General features: G+C 43.3%; 4 protein-coding genes across 9 annotated transcripts; 2 read left to right on the top strand and 2 right to left on the bottom strand.

The window, feature by feature from the left end:
- Positions 1–102: 102 nt before the first annotated feature.
- On the top strand, positions 103–6,815 carry Fs(2)Ket (Importin subunit beta Fs(2)Ket). 6 transcript variants are annotated; one of them, XM_017241841.3, is made up of 7 exons: positions 104–461; positions 636–809; positions 1,336–1,577; positions 1,636–3,591; positions 3,647–4,104; positions 6,293–6,448; positions 6,522–6,815. In XM_017241841.3, the coding sequence occupies exons 2-5, from the start codon at positions 752–754 to the stop codon at positions 4,043–4,045; spliced, it is 2,655 nt and encodes an 884-aa protein (XP_017097330.1). In that variant the 5' UTR covers positions 104–461; positions 636–751; the 3' UTR covers positions 4,046–4,104; positions 6,293–6,448; positions 6,522–6,815. The 6 variants fall into 6 exon arrangements, with proteins under 6 accessions (XP_070132925.1, XP_070132924.1, XP_017097330.1 ...); XM_070276824.1 differs by lacking the exons at positions 6,293–6,448; positions 6,522–6,815 and adding an exon at positions 4,798–4,855 and having other exon boundaries at positions 103–461; XM_070276823.1 differs by lacking the exons at positions 6,293–6,448; positions 6,522–6,815 and adding an exon at positions 4,726–4,855 and having other exon boundaries at positions 103–461.
- Positions 6,816–7,832: 1,017 nt separating this feature from the next.
- Positions 7,833–9,210, bottom strand: Amacr (Alpha-methylacyl-CoA racemase). Its single transcript, XM_017241844.3, has 2 exons — positions 9,030–9,210; positions 7,833–8,973 (listed from the first exon to the last, which is right to left on the bottom strand). Exons 1-2 carry the CDS (start codon positions 9,135–9,137, stop codon positions 7,960–7,962), a joined length of 1,122 nt encoding a protein of 373 aa, XP_017097333.3. The 5' UTR covers positions 9,138–9,210; the 3' UTR covers positions 7,833–7,959.
- A 194-nt stretch (positions 9,211–9,404) lies between these two features.
- Positions 9,405–12,153, top strand: Ns4 (Nucleostemin 4). Its single transcript, XM_017241843.3, has 4 exons — positions 9,405–9,603; positions 9,683–10,011; positions 10,074–11,265; positions 11,889–12,153. The coding sequence occupies exons 1-4, from the start codon at positions 9,525–9,527 to the stop codon at positions 12,014–12,016; spliced, it is 1,728 nt and encodes a 575-aa protein (XP_017097332.2). The 5' UTR covers positions 9,405–9,524; the 3' UTR covers positions 12,017–12,153.
- Positions 12,065–15,394, bottom strand: Rhau (RHAU helicase). Its single transcript, XM_017241834.3, has 6 exons — positions 13,448–15,394; positions 12,991–13,383; positions 12,820–12,933; positions 12,492–12,764; positions 12,307–12,435; positions 12,065–12,246 (listed from the first exon to the last, which is right to left on the bottom strand). The coding sequence occupies exons 1-6, from the start codon at positions 15,280–15,282 to the stop codon at positions 12,168–12,170; spliced, it is 2,823 nt and encodes a 940-aa protein (XP_017097323.2). The 5' UTR covers positions 15,283–15,394; the 3' UTR covers positions 12,065–12,167.
- Between the last annotated feature and the right edge of the window lie 364 nt (positions 15,395–15,758).

Genomic DNA, 15,758 nt, shown 5'->3' with positions numbered 1-15,758 from the left:
TTTATCGATAGTGCCACCTCTAATGCCTGCCAACTTATTTGAAAAAAAGACGATACTTTAAAAACGAAAAATTTTGAACGATTTACCTAAGAAATTTTAACCATTTCAACAGACTATTATTTGAAGAAAATATTGTCTACAAAGTGCCCCGACAAATTGCTTGTACTCCATATTTTTTGAGTAAATTCAAAATCAACTGCCATTTCTTACTGAAGCGCATAGTATTGCCACCGAGCCGTAAGCTTTCCATGTGTGAGGAGAAATAAAATCCATAGAACCGGCCTGTTCCTCATTAAACTCACTGAAAGGCAGCCACCACAAAAGATACATATATTGCCAGCGTTGTCGCAACGAATCTGTGAGATTTAAAAACGTTAAAAATCGCCAAAAAGCAACCGCCTGGTATCCCGCGCTTTTTTGGCAGGTGCAGAATCTATAAGAAGGCAGCAACAACAAAAAAAGTGAGTTTGATTCGTTTTCAGTTTCAGTTCAGCGTCGCTGTGTGCGTGTGTGCGAAGGCGAAAAAATCAATTTCGTGACGTTCAAGGTGTTGCAACCTCCCCCTCCCGAAAATAATATAAAATCATCGATCTTGTACACTAATGTGTTGGTAATTTCTTTTGTTTTTTTTTTAGATACCTTTGCAGCTGCTCAACGCTTGTCTTGCAATTACGCAAAATTCCAACACACCTATAGCGACGAAATAGAAAGTAAAGTAAAGTAAGAAAAAAAAAAAAAAAAGAGCGCAAAAATGACTTCCGATATAGCGATGCAACTGATTGCCATTTTGGAGAAGACAGTGTCGCCAGGTGAGTTGCATTAATGATGTACACATGCATTGGTTTTTATATCATACCCCAGCCCAGGGGCATCTGCTTTTTTTTTTTTATTCGTTCGTTGTGGCGGGAGGGACGCCTGGTGGTGTATGTTTGTATATGTTGCGCAGGGTTGCAACAGTCGTTCGCATATGTTTGGTTGCTAGGGGCACACACACATTTGTACATTTCTACCTAACAAGTATATTATGTATGTATGGGGGGGATGTACATATATGAACATATAAACGCGCTCCTACAATTAAGGATTTATAAAATTCGGCCTCTTCGACCTAACCTAACCTCAAATTCCATAGGGATCTATTCCAAGTCCCAGAAGCAGTGCATCCACTAGCCTAGTGCCTAGTTCTAGTGCCTCTTGTGAGACTTTCCTGGGGAACCCCCTTCAGTTTTTTATATAAGAACTTAATTGCCTTTTTTTTTTACATCCCACATGTATTCCCATGCTTCACACTAATTACTCATTTTTTTTTTTTTTAATAAAAACTCGAAATTGTAGATAAAAATGAACTGCTGGCGGCAAAGAACTTTCTGGAGCAGGCGGCCAACGGCAACCTGCCCGAGTTCCTCAAGGCCCTATCCGAAATCCTAGTTAATACGACAAACAGCGCGGTGGCCCGCATGGCAGCCGGTCTCCAGCTGAAGAACCACCTGACCAGCAAGGACGAGAAAGTCAGCCAACAATACCAGGAGCGTTGGCATCAGTTCCCCAGCGAGATCCGAGAGCTGATCAAGAACAATGTGAGCTTTCATTGGATTATCAAAGAATACTTTATTTGAAACTATATAATCTTTGTAGATCCTGGCTGCTTTGGGGACAGAGAACACCCGACCATCCTGTGCCGCCCAATGCGTCGCCTATGTGGCTGTTATTGAGTTACCCATCAACCGGTGGAACCCGCTCATCCAGACTCTGGTCACCAAGGTGGTGAGCGATGCATCCAGTGAAATGCATCGCGAGGCAGCTCTGGAGGCAATTGGCTACATCTGCCAGGACATTCGATTCGGCGTTCTGGAAGGTCAGTCGAACGAGGTGCTGACCGCCATCATCCATGGCATGAGGAAAGTGGAGCCGAGCAACCACGTCCGCTTGGCAGCCACCACGGCTCTCTTGAATTCGTTGGAGTTCACCAAGTCCAACTTCGAGAAGGACATGGAGCGTAATTTTATCATGGAGGTGGTGTGCGAAGCTACCCAGTGCCAGGATACACAGATCTGTGTGGCAGCTCTCCAGTGTCTGGTGAAGATCATGAGCTTGTACTATCAGTTCATGGAGCCCTACATGGCGCAAGCTCTGTTCCCCATCACTCTGGCAGCCATGAAGTCGGAGAACGATGCTATTGCCTTGCAGGGCATTGAGTTCTGGTCCAACGTCTGTGACGAGGAGATCGACTTGGCTATCGAAAGCCAGGAGGCCACCGATCAGGGCCGAGCTCCACAGCGAGTCTCCAAGCACTATGCCCGCGGCGCGTTGCAGTTCCTGGCTCCCGTGCTCGTCGAGAAACTAACCAAACAGGACGAATGCGACGACGAGGATACATGGAGTCCAGCCAAGGCCGCTTCCGTTTGTTTGATGGTGCTGGCCACCTGTTGCGAGGATGAAATTGTGCCGCATGTCCTGCCCTTCATCAAGGAGAACATCGAGTCGCCCAACTGGCGGTTCCGTGATGCCGCCGTAATGACCTTCGGATCGATTCTGAATGGCCTGGAGACCAACACCCTTAAGCCGCTCGTGGAGCAGGCAATGCCCACGCTCATCCGGCTGATGTACGATACCAGTGTGATTGTGAGGGATACCACCGCCTGGACCTTTGGACGCATCTGCGACATCATTCCCGAAGCGGCAATCAACAAGACCTATCTGCAGACCCTGCTCGAGTGCTTCGTTAAGAGCCTGAAGTCGGAGCCCCGTGTCTCGGCCAACGTTTGCTGGGCCTTCATTGGACTGTCGGATGCCGCCTACGAGGCAGCCGTGGTCACCGAGGGCGAGACCCCAGAGACCTATGCTCTGTCCCCGTACTTCGAGTACATTATCACCCAGCTGCTGGAGACCACAGACCGATCCGATGGAGCCCAGGCCAATTTGAGGGGAGCTGCCTATGAGGCACTGATGGACATGATCAAGAACTCGCCCCTGGACTGCTACTTGATTGTGCAGCGGACCACTATCGTGATCCTGGAGCGCCTCAACCAGGTGATGCAGATGGAGACGCATATTAGCAACCACAGCGATCGCCATCAGTTCAACGATCTGCAGTCCCTGCTCTGTGCCACTCTCCAGAGCGTCCTGCGAAAGGTTCGCGAACAGGATGCCCCCCAAATATCGGACGCCATTATGACCGCTCTGCTGACCATGTTTAGCTCCAGCGCCGGCAAGTCTGGTGGCGTGCAGGAGGATGCCTTCCTGGCCGTCTCCACCTTGGTGGAGCTCTTGGGCGTGCAGTTCGCCAAGTACATGCCCGCCTTCAAGGACTTCCTGATCATGGGCCTGAAGAACCACGAGGAGTATCAAGTGTGCTGTGCCTCCGTTGGTCTAACTGGCGACATCTTCCGTGCTCTCAAGGATCTGATGGTGCCCTATTGCGATGAAATCATGTCCGTATTGATGCTCAACCTCTCCGAGCCGACTCTGCATCCCAGCGTTAAGCCGCAAATCTTGTCTTGTTTCGGAGATATCGCCCTGAGCATTGGCAGCCACTTTGTCAAGTATCTGAATGTGGTGCTGGAAATGCTCTTCGGCGCATGCACCCTCCAGGTAAGATTTTACAGAGTAGTTTCTTGAATTCTTTACTAAATCCCCATCATCCTAGACGGATTCCAACAACTACGACATGAACGAGTACATCAGCGAGCTGCGCGAAAGTGTCCTCGAAGCCTACACTGGCATCATTCAGGGCCTGAAGGGCCTGGACCAGACCGCCCACCCCGACGTTATGCACATGGAACCACATTTGATGCACATCATCAGTTTCATTAAGCGCATCGCTGAGGAGGGCGATGTCTCCGATTCGATGATGGCCAGTGCCGCCGGTTTTATCGGCGACTTGTGTACATCCTTTGGACCGGCCCTATATCCGCTGCTGGACGATGTGGTGATCAACCAGTTCCTGGCGGAGGGCAAGCGATCCAAGGGACAGCGCACCAAGATGCTCTGCACCTGGGCCGCCAAGGAGATCAAGAAGATCAACACCCAGGTTATTCAACAGTAATTTCATCCCTGCTAGAGGTTAATGTTTCCCTCAACATTGTATGTTATGCAGCCAAACTGGTGAGTATTTAATGATTATATTTTAAATTCTACTACACACTACTGTGCTACTTATTTCTTTTTTTTAACCAGAATCTCTCAACTATTTGATGTTTATTTATGAAATCTCTTCTTTCTGTTCTTTCAGTTCAGTCCGAATTATCTGATTAAAAAGATTCTATCTGCTAAGTTTGTTTGTCCGATCTATTGTTGCTGTGCAACGTGTATATTTTAAGACACATTGTTTATAAAACCCTCTATTATACCTATATTACTTTTAAGCTTAAAACTCTGAACCTCTTTTTTAAGATCTATCATTTTAAATTAAGCTCTGTTAAAAATTCATGTGAGATTTATATATATATCTATATAGAAACCCCGACTAGCCTCTGACAAATAATGGGCCTTGAATGCCATTAGGTCGGGGTTTCTGCCATTGCGTTGCATGGAGTCAGTCACGGCAATTGTCGCCCCGATTTTAGGAATTATCAAAACATAGTAATCGAAGTTGTTATTAAAAAATTATGTCACGATAAAATTAAGTGTAAAAATCGGTTAAAAATTGATTCAAAAAAAAGTAAACAAGAAACACAAACTATGCATTACAGATCCTTGGAAACATTAACTTGTAGCACATTTTAGGCTTTTAAGAAAAATGCTTATGTATTGGATAGTACCCGCATCCTTAATCCTTAATCCTAATCCAAATCCTAGTATAAAAAAAAAAACTAAAAAAAAAAAAAAATATGAATGGAATGCGTGTGATGAAAAATGTGATGATGAATGTCCTTATGACTGAGAGAGAGCGTATTATCCGTACGTAAGTCTGAGTGCCTGGCTGTCCGACATACTTACTATATCTACGCCCAAACTAAAATATTTTTAGAGGATGTGTGCATGCCTGAGATATACCCTGTAAATGGAATGTGATTGTGATGGAAGCCCCAAGCCCACAATAAATTGTGTATGAAACTGGATGAAGAATTTCCTTTGGCGCGCGTGTGTTGGCGTGTTGTGTGATATTATGAATTAAGCGTAAGAATGGTCTTAGATTTAAGCAAATTAAATACAAAAACCAAACGAATCAAAAAGATTTTAAACGGATTTGAATTCAAATATACAAAAAAAAACGAAACTAAGACGACTGAGCAACCAAACTAGGAACTAAAAAAAAACGAATTACGAAATGACTTAGGGACGTACAAAGGGCGTGCAGGGGCGTGGCTGTTTTGAAGACCACCACCTAGAGCAAAATACACTTAAACAAATTTTATATTCTTTGAACAGCTATGACCCCTGACCCCAAAAACGAAACACAAATAAATGAAATTATTTTATATTTTTTTTCTTTTGTGTGTAAACATTAAGTGTGCTCTCATTAATTCCAACCAATGACGCTTTATTTGCTTCACTTTTTGTTTAATTTAAAATATATATATATATTTTTTTTAAATTCAAAAATGACAGCAAAAACAACAACCAAGCAACTACCTGCCGCACACACACCACGACACACTTATAATTAATATATAATATATATATTAGATAAATAAAAAATGCAACGGACCAGGGTATACAACATACTTTACACTATAATTTACATAGAAGTACATACTATATAGAAGGGCGCATAAAGACAATTTACATGACAGCATACGTAGGACCATCACGGCTAGTTTATTTCAATTTTTTTCGTACATATATAGACCACAACTACCTTACAAAACGACGCGACTGTGAACGATGTGAAGGATATGGGATAGGAGTTTACAAAAATCAAGTCAAAACTAACCGTTTAAAATCTTTTCAAAACATTTCATAACACTAAGTAGTACTATATGTGTGAGACTTGTATGAGATGTATGAACTCTGGAATAGTTACTCTAGAAAATAAGCGCACATGTAAAGAATTTATTTGGAAAAGCTTGAAATCCGAATTTTGAACTTTTCTTAACGAATTCTCCATCTCGAAAGGTTGTCATTTCAAAATAAATCAGTTGCTAATTGGTAAATGGTTCTTTTATTATTATTTCCTTTCCCCAAATAAGAGAAATATCGTACAGCCGTCCATATGGAAACTGAAAATTAAATTGCATAACATATCAAAAATTAAAAAAAAATGGGAAATTTTGAAATGGCAACTAAGAAAGAAAACCAATTAAATGTAAACCATAATGGCCAAAATTAATTAAATTAATATTAACATTAGCTATGAGTGATAAATGAGGATGAGACCGGCACTTGAATGATTGGTGGTGACTCTGAAACCTTAGGATCTTAGGACCCCCTCGACCCTAATCATGGTGAGAGCTGAGAGCCACGCCTGCAAGAACCTTTGAAAGTCTATGGCTGTGTTATGCGAAATGTAAGTGATGTTTAGAATTTATTTTTTATCCTATAAGTTAGACAATCTAACAACGATTTAACTATTTTCACAGGTGTCTGAGAATTGAGTTTGAGAACCTGATATGATGCTGGTGGTGCTTGTGCATTGAATGGTGTGATGATATTGGCATTAATGGTTGTTGTGAAAGAAGATTGTCCGAATCACCAAACTAATCCGAAAACACTCATCATTTAGCACAAAAATTTCTATATTTTATACATAACTTACATGACTATCTTTAAATGTAAGAATGAATGTGTGCAACTGTGACTGTATGGTATCATTCCAACAAAAAAATCGAAAGAAGAGAAAATTATAAAATATTAAAGGAAAAATTGTGAGTTTATGTGGACTCTTGATTTTGTTAGATTTAGTGGTTAAGTACGAATTTCATGTCATTTAGTGTAAGAAGGCTGGTAAACGGTTGAAATGCAAGCTCCAAGCCCTCCTTTTTTGGGGCTATATCGAGGACTTGCATCTTGATCCTTACCCGGTATGCAAGTGGTTGTCGTCTGAAGAAAAATCTTTAAAAAAAACTAAAACTTTTGCCTGTGATTTCATAATTGTGTTGTCTGTATGTCTGAGAACTGTATGTATATGTGAAATATTTATGATATATATGTAATGTGGAAAATGAAATAAAAGTAACAAAACTTAAAAAAAAAGCACCACGCGCAGCAGAGAAATGATATTTTTTTGTAAAAAAAAACGAAATACAAATTGTAATTGTAAACTAAAGAAAACAAAAATTGAGAAAAAAGCAACATATGGTACTGATTTTATACTGAGAACTGAGACTTACTATTTATACATACAACATACACAACAACAACAACAACAACTTAACTAAGGACTCACAAGGATAACTTAACGAGACGAGACAAACCAACAACGCCAACTAGTGAAATTTACACCCAACATTACCAAAAACCAAACATTATAATGATGGATTAATCCTGGGAAGCTGACGCGCGGTGCTTTGGCCTATAATGCCCTATCTATAAGTACCGATACTACTCTCTGTATGCTAGTATAAATCCAATTCTTAGTCATTAATCAGCGCGAGCGAGAGAGATTAAAATGAGCAAGATCGAACGAACGGTGGTTATGCACGATTATATATAGGAGATCCTACTATAGACCATATAAATCAATTTCTTTTCAATGCTGTAGTATATCCATCTCAATATAATCCAATATCAAAGTGCGGCCCAACTGTTCGTAAACAAATTGTATGACTGATAGTTTGTACGCGAAATTTTAGCAAATGTAATATGTGTTTGTGTGCAAGAGATGCGAGAATAAAAGATCTTTGAATGCAAGAGCAAAAAAAAATACAATTTGTTTTATTTCTACTTATATAAGGACTCGCATAAGATCTCCTCAAGAGAATCTAAGGTAAGACATACAAAGTTTAACATCTTTTTCAAAGACATCTCTTCAAATATTAAATCATAGAACTATACTATCCTTTTTCAAAGGGTTGCCTTCTAAAGCTTAGCTCCCTTGGGAAGAGTGAGTACCCCCGTATCGAGCAACTCCTTTAGTTCCTCTGGTTTCAGTTGCAATTCATCAATCAGTTCTAGTTGTTTATTATCACGCTCCTGGGCCAACTTGCCAGGAGTCCTGCTCAGTCGAGGAGCTGGGCGTGGAGCTAGTCCCTCGCCAATAACTTCAAACGATTCCCTCGCCTGGTTGTGATCGTGTTTGTGGGCCTCCCGGTAATCCAGCACTGGATACACGCAAGCATCCAAGTCTTCAAATATCTGCGACCATTCCGCTTGGGTTTTGGTTAGAAAGGCTTCCGTCAACAGTCTTCTGCCTCGCTCCTGGTCATCCGGTGCAAACTGGGAGAGATCCTCCGGTAGGTTCAGACAACCTTTCAGCACTTCGAAGAACTGCGGTTCCAAGGCACCCACGGACATGAAGAGACCATCCTTTGTTTCGTAAGTATCGTAGCAGTAGGCGCCACCATCCAGAAAGTTACTGCCTCGCTCGTGTCCCCAAACTGGCAAGTCCCGGGACATAAAGAGCCAACTGGCCACATAAGCAGCTCCCTCCACCATGGAGGAGTCTACTACCTGGCCACGCCCAGAGTTGTGACGCTCCAGAAGAGCCAGGCAGATACCGAAGGCACACATGACACTGCCTCCCGCGAAATCTGCCAGGAGATTAATGGGTGCAGTGGGTTTCTCCGTTCGTCGGCCCAGCATGGAAAGCACTCCCGACATGGCGGCATAGTTGATGTCATGGCCAGCCCTGGGAGCCAGTCTTCCGTGCTGCCCGAATCCTGTGAGACGGGCATAAATCAGGCGGGGATTCTCTGCACATAGCTGGGCGGGTCCGAGGTTCAGTTTCTCCATCACACCCGGACGAAATGGTTCTATGAGCACATCACACTTGCTGGCCAGTCGGCGTACCAATGCCTGCCCTTTCGGATTCTTTAAATCAAGGCTCATGGTGCGTTTTCCCTGCTGCAGCACATCGAGGGGATTATCAAGAATCTGGAAATGAGTACTAATTTAATTAGAAGCCAGTTGTGGTCTGTTGCTTTGTTTACCTTGTCGATACGGGTTACTGTTGCGCCAAAGTCGGTAAGTATCTTGCCACAAAGTGGTCCAGGGGCCAGGCCCACGAATTCCAGTACTTTAATGCCCTTCAGCGGCATCTTTTGTGGAGTAATTGGTTAAAAAATAAAGAAAGAAGTAATTGCACTTTGAACATTGTTATTAAAGGATTGCCAACTTGTCGAGCCAAGGGGATATTTTTAAAAAATATATATTATTATGTTAGGCTTTCCTATGAAAATAGTAAGCTTTAAAAATGTATTTAATTTGTAGTAACGATTTTATTCAATATATCCTAGGGATAAAATACCTTTAGCGCCATATATATAAGCTTCCCAAAGCTCGACAACCCTTTTTGCCTTGCCAAAGCTGCCAACCTGTTTGTAAATATTTAATTCGCCAAGGGGCAGCGGCAACAATATTTCAATTAATATTAGCAACATTAAACCGAGTAACTAAATTATCTAGAAGTGAGAAATAGCAGGACCATGCCACAGCAGCGGCGCAAGGTGGCCTTTAGCGGCAAGAAAAAGAAGGACCAAATGCTGCAGAAGCGCAGCACAAAAGGTGAGAAAACAATGCCCACCTGTGAAAAGGGGGAGGTATGGAAACTTAGAAGATATGACTAACAATGGCATGCCGGCAGGTCCGCCCAAATACCTTAGAAGCACTCAGGAATCCTACGAGGACAGCGATGTGCCCGAAACCACAAGGAAGCTAATGGAGCAACCGTTTGGTCGTGGCGGAAACCGGAACAAAAACGTCAATCGTTATAACCTACAGTTCTACCAAGAGGGCAAGAAGGAACTGGAGCAAATGAAGCAGGAAGGCTTTAAGCCGCTGGACGTGCTCAGTCCCAAGGAACGCGAGGTGGACGAACGATTCTTTGCCAACTGTGACTTTCCCGTACGACCAACCTGGAAACCGGAACACACCAAGGAGCAGCTCGATCGCAGCGAGAATCGGTATTTTAAGGTAGGTCAGGTTATATGCTCATACATCTCAATTTATACACAATTATGGGTGCTTCTTGCCAGGAATATGTGGATGAACTGCAAAAAAAGCAGCGTGCCAGCGATTCTAAGGAGCTTTCCCTCTTCGAGCTTAACTTAGAGACTTGGCGTCAGCTGTGGCGTGTCCTGGAATTCTCGGACATCCTGCTGATCATTGTAGACATGCGATATGCCACGCTGATGTTTCCGCCCTCGTTGTATGACTACATCATAAACACCCTCAAGAAGCAGGCCATAGTTGTATTCAACAAGGTGGATCTGGTGGAGCCGCAGGTTGTGGTGGCGTGGAGAGAGTACTTTAAAGAGCGCTATCCCCAATTGCCCGTCGTATTATTTGCCTCGTTTCTACCACGATCCCGTAAAGGCAATCAACGTGGACCGCAGGCTCATCGCAGAAGCATGGAAGGCGTGTATAACATCTACAAGGAATGCCAGCGATATGTCCAGGGTGAAGTGGACCTAAAGGAGTGGGAGAAAAAGATTCGCGAGGATATGAGCAGCGACCACTTGGACATACTGGAGGATGTTACGGCTGCGGTAGAGGGTGAGCTGAAGATCAGCAGCAGCATCGATACCACACCGCATGAGCACGTCAAGTACCACAATGGAGTCCTGACGATCGGCTGTATCGGGTTCCCAAACGTGGGCAAGTCGTCTCTGATCAACGCCTTGAAGGGACGCAAAGTAGTCAGCGTGAGTCGCACCCCGGGACACACAAAGCATTTTCAAACCATTTTCCTGACACCGCTGGTCCGCCTGTGCGACTGTCCTGGTTTAGTCTTTCCCTCGACGACCCCAAAGAGCCTTCAAGTCCTTTTGGGAAGTTTCCCGATCTCCCAACTGGCGGTCCCGTATCGTTCGCTAAAGTTCCTTGGAGAGCACTTGAACCTGCCTCAGCTTTTGAGGCTCCATTTGCCGGAGGACTATGACGAGTGGTCGGCAGTAGCCATTTCGGACGCCTGGGCCTACAAGAGAGGATTTTTGACGGCCAAGGCAGCCCGACCGGATCGCTATCGCGCCGCCAATCACATTCTGCGCTCGTGCCTTGCCGGCCAGCAGCAGTTGGTTCTCCAATTTTATCCTCCAGGCTACGAGGAGCGACGGGATCACTGGCTGCAGCATCCGGATTTGGCAGAGGTCAAAAAGTACCAACAGCAAGAGCTGGACGAACCTGAGAGTGAGACCAATGGGGACACTTCCTCCGTTTGCTCAGACAGTAAGTACAAGAATACTATCTTCAAGCAACAATTTGTTTCTAGATTTAGATGCAGACTAGTAGAGAATCGGTCCAAAAATCGTTTAAGGTATCCCTCTCAAGAATTAGACCATTATTCGCGAAGATATAGCCATCGCTGTGGGCCATATTGGGCCTCCACGCATTTTGGATCACTTTTGAAGGGGGTTGTGTAGAAAATTTGACAAAAAATCTAAAAAATAATTTATTTCTAGATTTTGATGCAGATGGATAGAAAATCGATCCACAAATCGTTTGAGATATTCCGCTCAAGAATCAGGCCATTATTCGCGAAGATATAGCCATGGCTGTGGGCCATATTGTGCCTCCATGCATTTCGGATCACTTTTGAAGGGGGTCCTCTAGAAAATTTGACAAAAAATCTAAAAAATAATTTATTTCTAGATTTTGATGCAGATGGATAGAAAATCGATCCACAAATCGTTTGAGATATTCCGCTCAAGAATCAGACCATTATTCTCGAAGATACAGACATCGCTATTGGGCCTCCTTGCAGTTTTCAAGGAGATACACTTGTCTGACCTGTACAGGAGAAACTCTTTAAAAGAAACATTTACTAAAATGCTTAATTTATTTATTTTCAGCCGCCGACAGCGATGACGAGGATGAGGACAGCTCTAACGATGAAACCAATGCCGATGAAGACGAATGCGCCATTGAGGAGGATCCCCCCAGATCTCGGAATGTGTTTGCCCTTTTAGAGGACGATTAGTCCGATTCTAACAGATGCTTTTGTTATTGCATGACTAGCTTGCCCTCATAATTTATTAACGAAAAGAGCTTTGTTTTTATTACATGCCAGATGAAGGTTTTGTATTTAAAAATAAATAAACAAATTTTAAAAAGCAATTATTTAGGACTGGTTATATGTCGTCGATTTCATCCGAGGAGATGTCCTCATCGCCCATTTTCTCATCGAGCGACAAAAGTTGTCCAATGGCACTGAAAAGAAGTTAACGGGAAGTTAGAACAAATACTAAAAAATAAGTGGGTGCTACTTACCTAAATAATAGATTTTCGAATCCATTTTCCTCAACAGGAGCTGGATATAATGCCTTTCTTAGAAGGAATTTCTCCAAGTGGCTACGTAGTTCCAAAACCACCTCAGCGGTTTCGTTATCACATTTAAAGCTGAGAAGATAAACGATGACATTATCCAAGATTTAGTCTTTAATTAAAACACTTACTAATATGTATTGGCCACACATATATAGGGCCTACCGTCGACCGATCCGGTCTCTACTCCATCGCCAAAAATAATCAGCGCCATGGGAAACACCATGGTGGAGTCGAGCAGGTATAGTGCGGTCGATTTTTGGCGTTGGTAGTAAACAAAGTAGTCCGACTCGAAGCCACTGTCGCCACTGTTGATGGAAGAGGGATGGAAGTTGACCCGGCGGCCATCATCAGTGGACATGTGATGAATGGCACGAACTTTGTTTTTCAATTTTCGAGATTTTCTGTTAATTTAAAAGATTAATTATACAAGATCTTGAATATTTTATGAATAACTACCTCATGTGGGCCATGTTGGGATAAAGACCAGCACCAATGATGGCTCTAAGCAGGGGAACTTTGGAGGAGTTCATATTGGAAATAGAATCTTTGCAGCTTCTAGCAGTCAAAAACCTGTTAAGGTAGAGGGTTTTAAAAATAACTTTTAAGAAATATAATTCTTAAACCTACTTGGAGTTGAATAGAAGTTCAGAAAATTGGTGTTTCATATCCTCGATCTGCTGCAGGGTCATGTAACTGAGAAAGTTCTTGTAGCAAAAGTCCCGATCGGTGCGAAAGGATCGACTTTCCCTATAGCCAATGATGGCGTTGTGAACCAAAAGGTGATCACTACGCATGTTGCGGGCCAAGTCTCGCTTGATCTCGTCCAGGCGGCTCTCCTGACCCAGCGGAGAGTAGAAGGGCGATTTGTGGGAAAGTGCTGCCGCTGCCGAGGTGATGGGATCCAAGCAACAGAATAGTGCCGACATCAGAATCATTTTTCCCATTTGGGGATCAATGGGGAGCTTGGCCAGATGCATTCCCAACGGAGTAAGGACTCTATTCGAATCTAAAGCTCCAATGCTGTAAAAAAATTAAGAAAATTATTTAGAAATATTTTTTATATATTTTATCATAAAAAACTCACCGCATCAGCAAGTTCACTCCAATCTTTATGGCCTCCGGATTAGGGGCATTGATTAAAGTGCCCAGAAAGTTGTACGGATTCTCGATGTGCAACAACTTCAAATTCAAAATGATTGATTCCAGTTTGGACCTTAAAATCTCCGGCTTTGGAACATCCTGCATTCTCGTTTCCCGCGCTCGACTGAACAGATTGTAACAGATGCCAGGTCGGACGCGTCCGGCTCTTCCCTTACGTTGCTGCGTATTGGCTTTGGTCACCCAGACCTCCTCCAGGGACTGAATGTTCGTTTCGATGTCATAGTTGGTGCTCTTTGTCCTGCCACTGTTAATCACATAGACAACATCGTCAATGGTCACTGAGGATTCGGATATTATGGAGGATATGATGACCTTGCGTTTGCCAGGAGGGGGCTTTTGGAAGACAGCCTGTTGCTCCGAAGTGTGAATTAGGGAATGTAAAGCAAACATAATTATCTTTTCCTTGCATCTTTTGCCGGCAGATGAGGACGGATCGTCGAGTAGACTGTACAGTTTGGAAATTTTATCGTAGCCCGGCAGGAAGACCAAAATGGCTCCATCGGGCTCGGTATCACAGATGTAGTAGACTAGATCAGCAATGAAATCCAGATCCTCACAACCCTCTGATTGCGGCAAGCGCAATTGATCCAAAACGTATTTGTCATGCGAGTTCTTGATGGTTCGTATGTAGGGTTCTATCATGGCCATGTGTTGCATTTCCTGATCGGCACTACAGCTGTTACGACGACGATTTTTAAACTGTTTGCGGAAGTTATACTTTGTCAGGGCCAGGATATCTTCCAGATAGAGCATTTCTACGGGAAACATAACACCTTCGACGCGAAACATGGGGCAGTTGTCGAAATAATCGCAAAAATCTTGTTCCCGCACCGTAGCACTCATGAGGATGACTTTCAGATCGGGTCTGTGGGGCAGGATAGCCTTCAGCAGGCCCATAAGCAAGTCCGTTTCTACACTGCGTTCGTGTATCTCATCTAGAATCAGGACACTGAGGTTGCTCATTAGAGGATCTCCTTGTAATTGTTGCAATACTACGCCTGTGGTGCAGTAGGTAATGGAAGCGCGATCGCGTGCCTTCTGCGACTCTAAGCGAATTTGATAGCCCACCGACTGGCCCAGATCCTCACAGCGCTCGTAGCCAACCCACTTGGCTATGGTTATGGCCGAAATCCGGCGCGGTTGGGTGCAAACAATGCGACACGAGGTACCACGGCCATTGGCTATGGCGTCATCGAGAAGGATTTGCGGCACCTGAGTTGTTTTTCCACATCCAGTGCTGCCCACTATGAGAATCACCTGGTTCTCTTTCACCGCTTGGAGTATGTCTGCTGCATATTTCATGGCGGGAAGTTTCTGCCGCCCCGACATTCGCTTTCTGCCAAGTTCGCTTCGCTGCCGCTGCTCCAGCTCATCTTTCAGCTTCTCATCTAGTCGGCTATTATCGTAACTATATCCTTTGTGTTTCTCCTTAGATTCATTGACGAACTGCTCAAAGTTCACCCTCAAAATGTGTCCGAATTGCTCCTTGAACTGCTCGTCCTCATCACATCTCTCATTGGCCAGAGCCTCCTTATAGGACTCCAGAAGGCCCATGGCTTTCTGAAGAACACCATACGGAGCGCTGACATTGCATCCTAAGGTAATCGAAGGCTTTTCAGGTCTCTCTTGTTCGCCTGACTCCTTTTTTCGCTGCCGTGCCAGATTCCGGTAATAGAGGCCGATTTCTTTGCCTTTTAGTCCAGGGGGTCGGTTGCCCTTGCGGGCATTTGATCCCGCAGACTCACGACCCCTTTGCATTTTTATTTAATTTAAGATTTTTGGAAAAGCAGAAAGGAATTAAAACAAATTTCATCCAAATGCAAGAAACTGTCAAATCGAATAGCCACACATTTGGGTTGCCACCTTGCCCAGCTGCTCAACAGAGAAAGACACTGCCAACTTAGTTTATTCTTTTTGATCGTTGAGTTTTTATAATTAAGTTTTTCAACTTTAACTGAGTCACTTTTTCATAAAAACATTGAAATTTGTTAAAACTAAATGATAAAATTAGCTTAATTATGATTTTAATCAAAATCTGGCTTGATTTGCAGAAAGATTAATAAAACCAAGCTTAAGAATGTTATATATTAATATGAGAAACTTGTAGATCTCTAAAGACTTTTATAATCAATATATAAACAAGAAAATCTGTAAAGTTAATTTTTTAAATCCTTAACGGTTTCAATTTTTAAAAACTTGGCGTTAGGTAAATAATTCTTCGGATTTTATTCGCC

The sequence above is a fragment of the Drosophila bipectinata genome, chromosome 2L (assembly GCF_030179905.1).
Source record: "Drosophila bipectinata strain 14024-0381.07 chromosome 2L, DbipHiC1v2, whole genome shotgun sequence".
Lineage (NCBI taxonomy): Eukaryota > Metazoa > Arthropoda > Insecta > Diptera > Drosophilidae > Drosophila > Drosophila bipectinata.
The sequence above is the reverse complement of the archived record's forward strand: the minus strand, read 5'-3'. Positions and strand labels throughout refer to the sequence as shown.

What these genes read in the sequence shown, in the direction of transcription:
- Amacr (XM_017241844.3), bottom strand. Translation starts at nt 9,137, where the DNA reads ATGCCGCTGAAGGGCATTAAAGTACTGGAATTCGTGGGCCTGGCCCCT. An exon ending in CAGTAACCCGTATCGACAAG is followed by an intron (nt 8,974 to 9,029) that starts GTAAACAAAGCA and finishes ACTCATTTCCAG; the next exon opens with ATTCTTGATAATCCCCTCGA.
- Ns4 (XM_017241843.3), top strand. Translation starts at nt 9,525, where the DNA reads ATGCCACAGCAGCGGCGCAAGGTGGCCTTTAGCGGCAAGAAAAAGAAG. An exon ending in GCAGAAGCGCAGCACAAAAG is followed by an intron (nt 9,604 to 9,682) that starts GTGAGAAAACAA and finishes GCATGCCGGCAG; the next exon opens with GTCCGCCCAAATACCTTAGA. An exon ending in GCGAGAATCGGTATTTTAAG is followed by an intron (nt 10,012 to 10,073) that starts GTAGGTCAGGTT and finishes GCTTCTTGCCAG; the next exon opens with GAATATGTGGATGAACTGCA.
- Rhau (XM_017241834.3), bottom strand. Translation starts at nt 15,282, where the DNA reads ATGCAAAGGGGTCGTGAGTCTGCGGGATCAAATGCCCGCAAGGGCAAC. An exon ending in GAACTTCTATTCAACTCCAA is followed by an intron (nt 12,934 to 12,990) that starts GTAGGTTTAAGA and finishes CTACCTTAACAG; the next exon opens with GTTTTTGACTGCTAGAAGCT. An exon ending in TTCGAAAATCTATTATTTAG is followed by an intron (nt 12,247 to 12,306) that starts GTAAGTAGCACC and finishes ACTTCTTTTCAG; the next exon opens with TGCCATTGGACAACTTTTGT.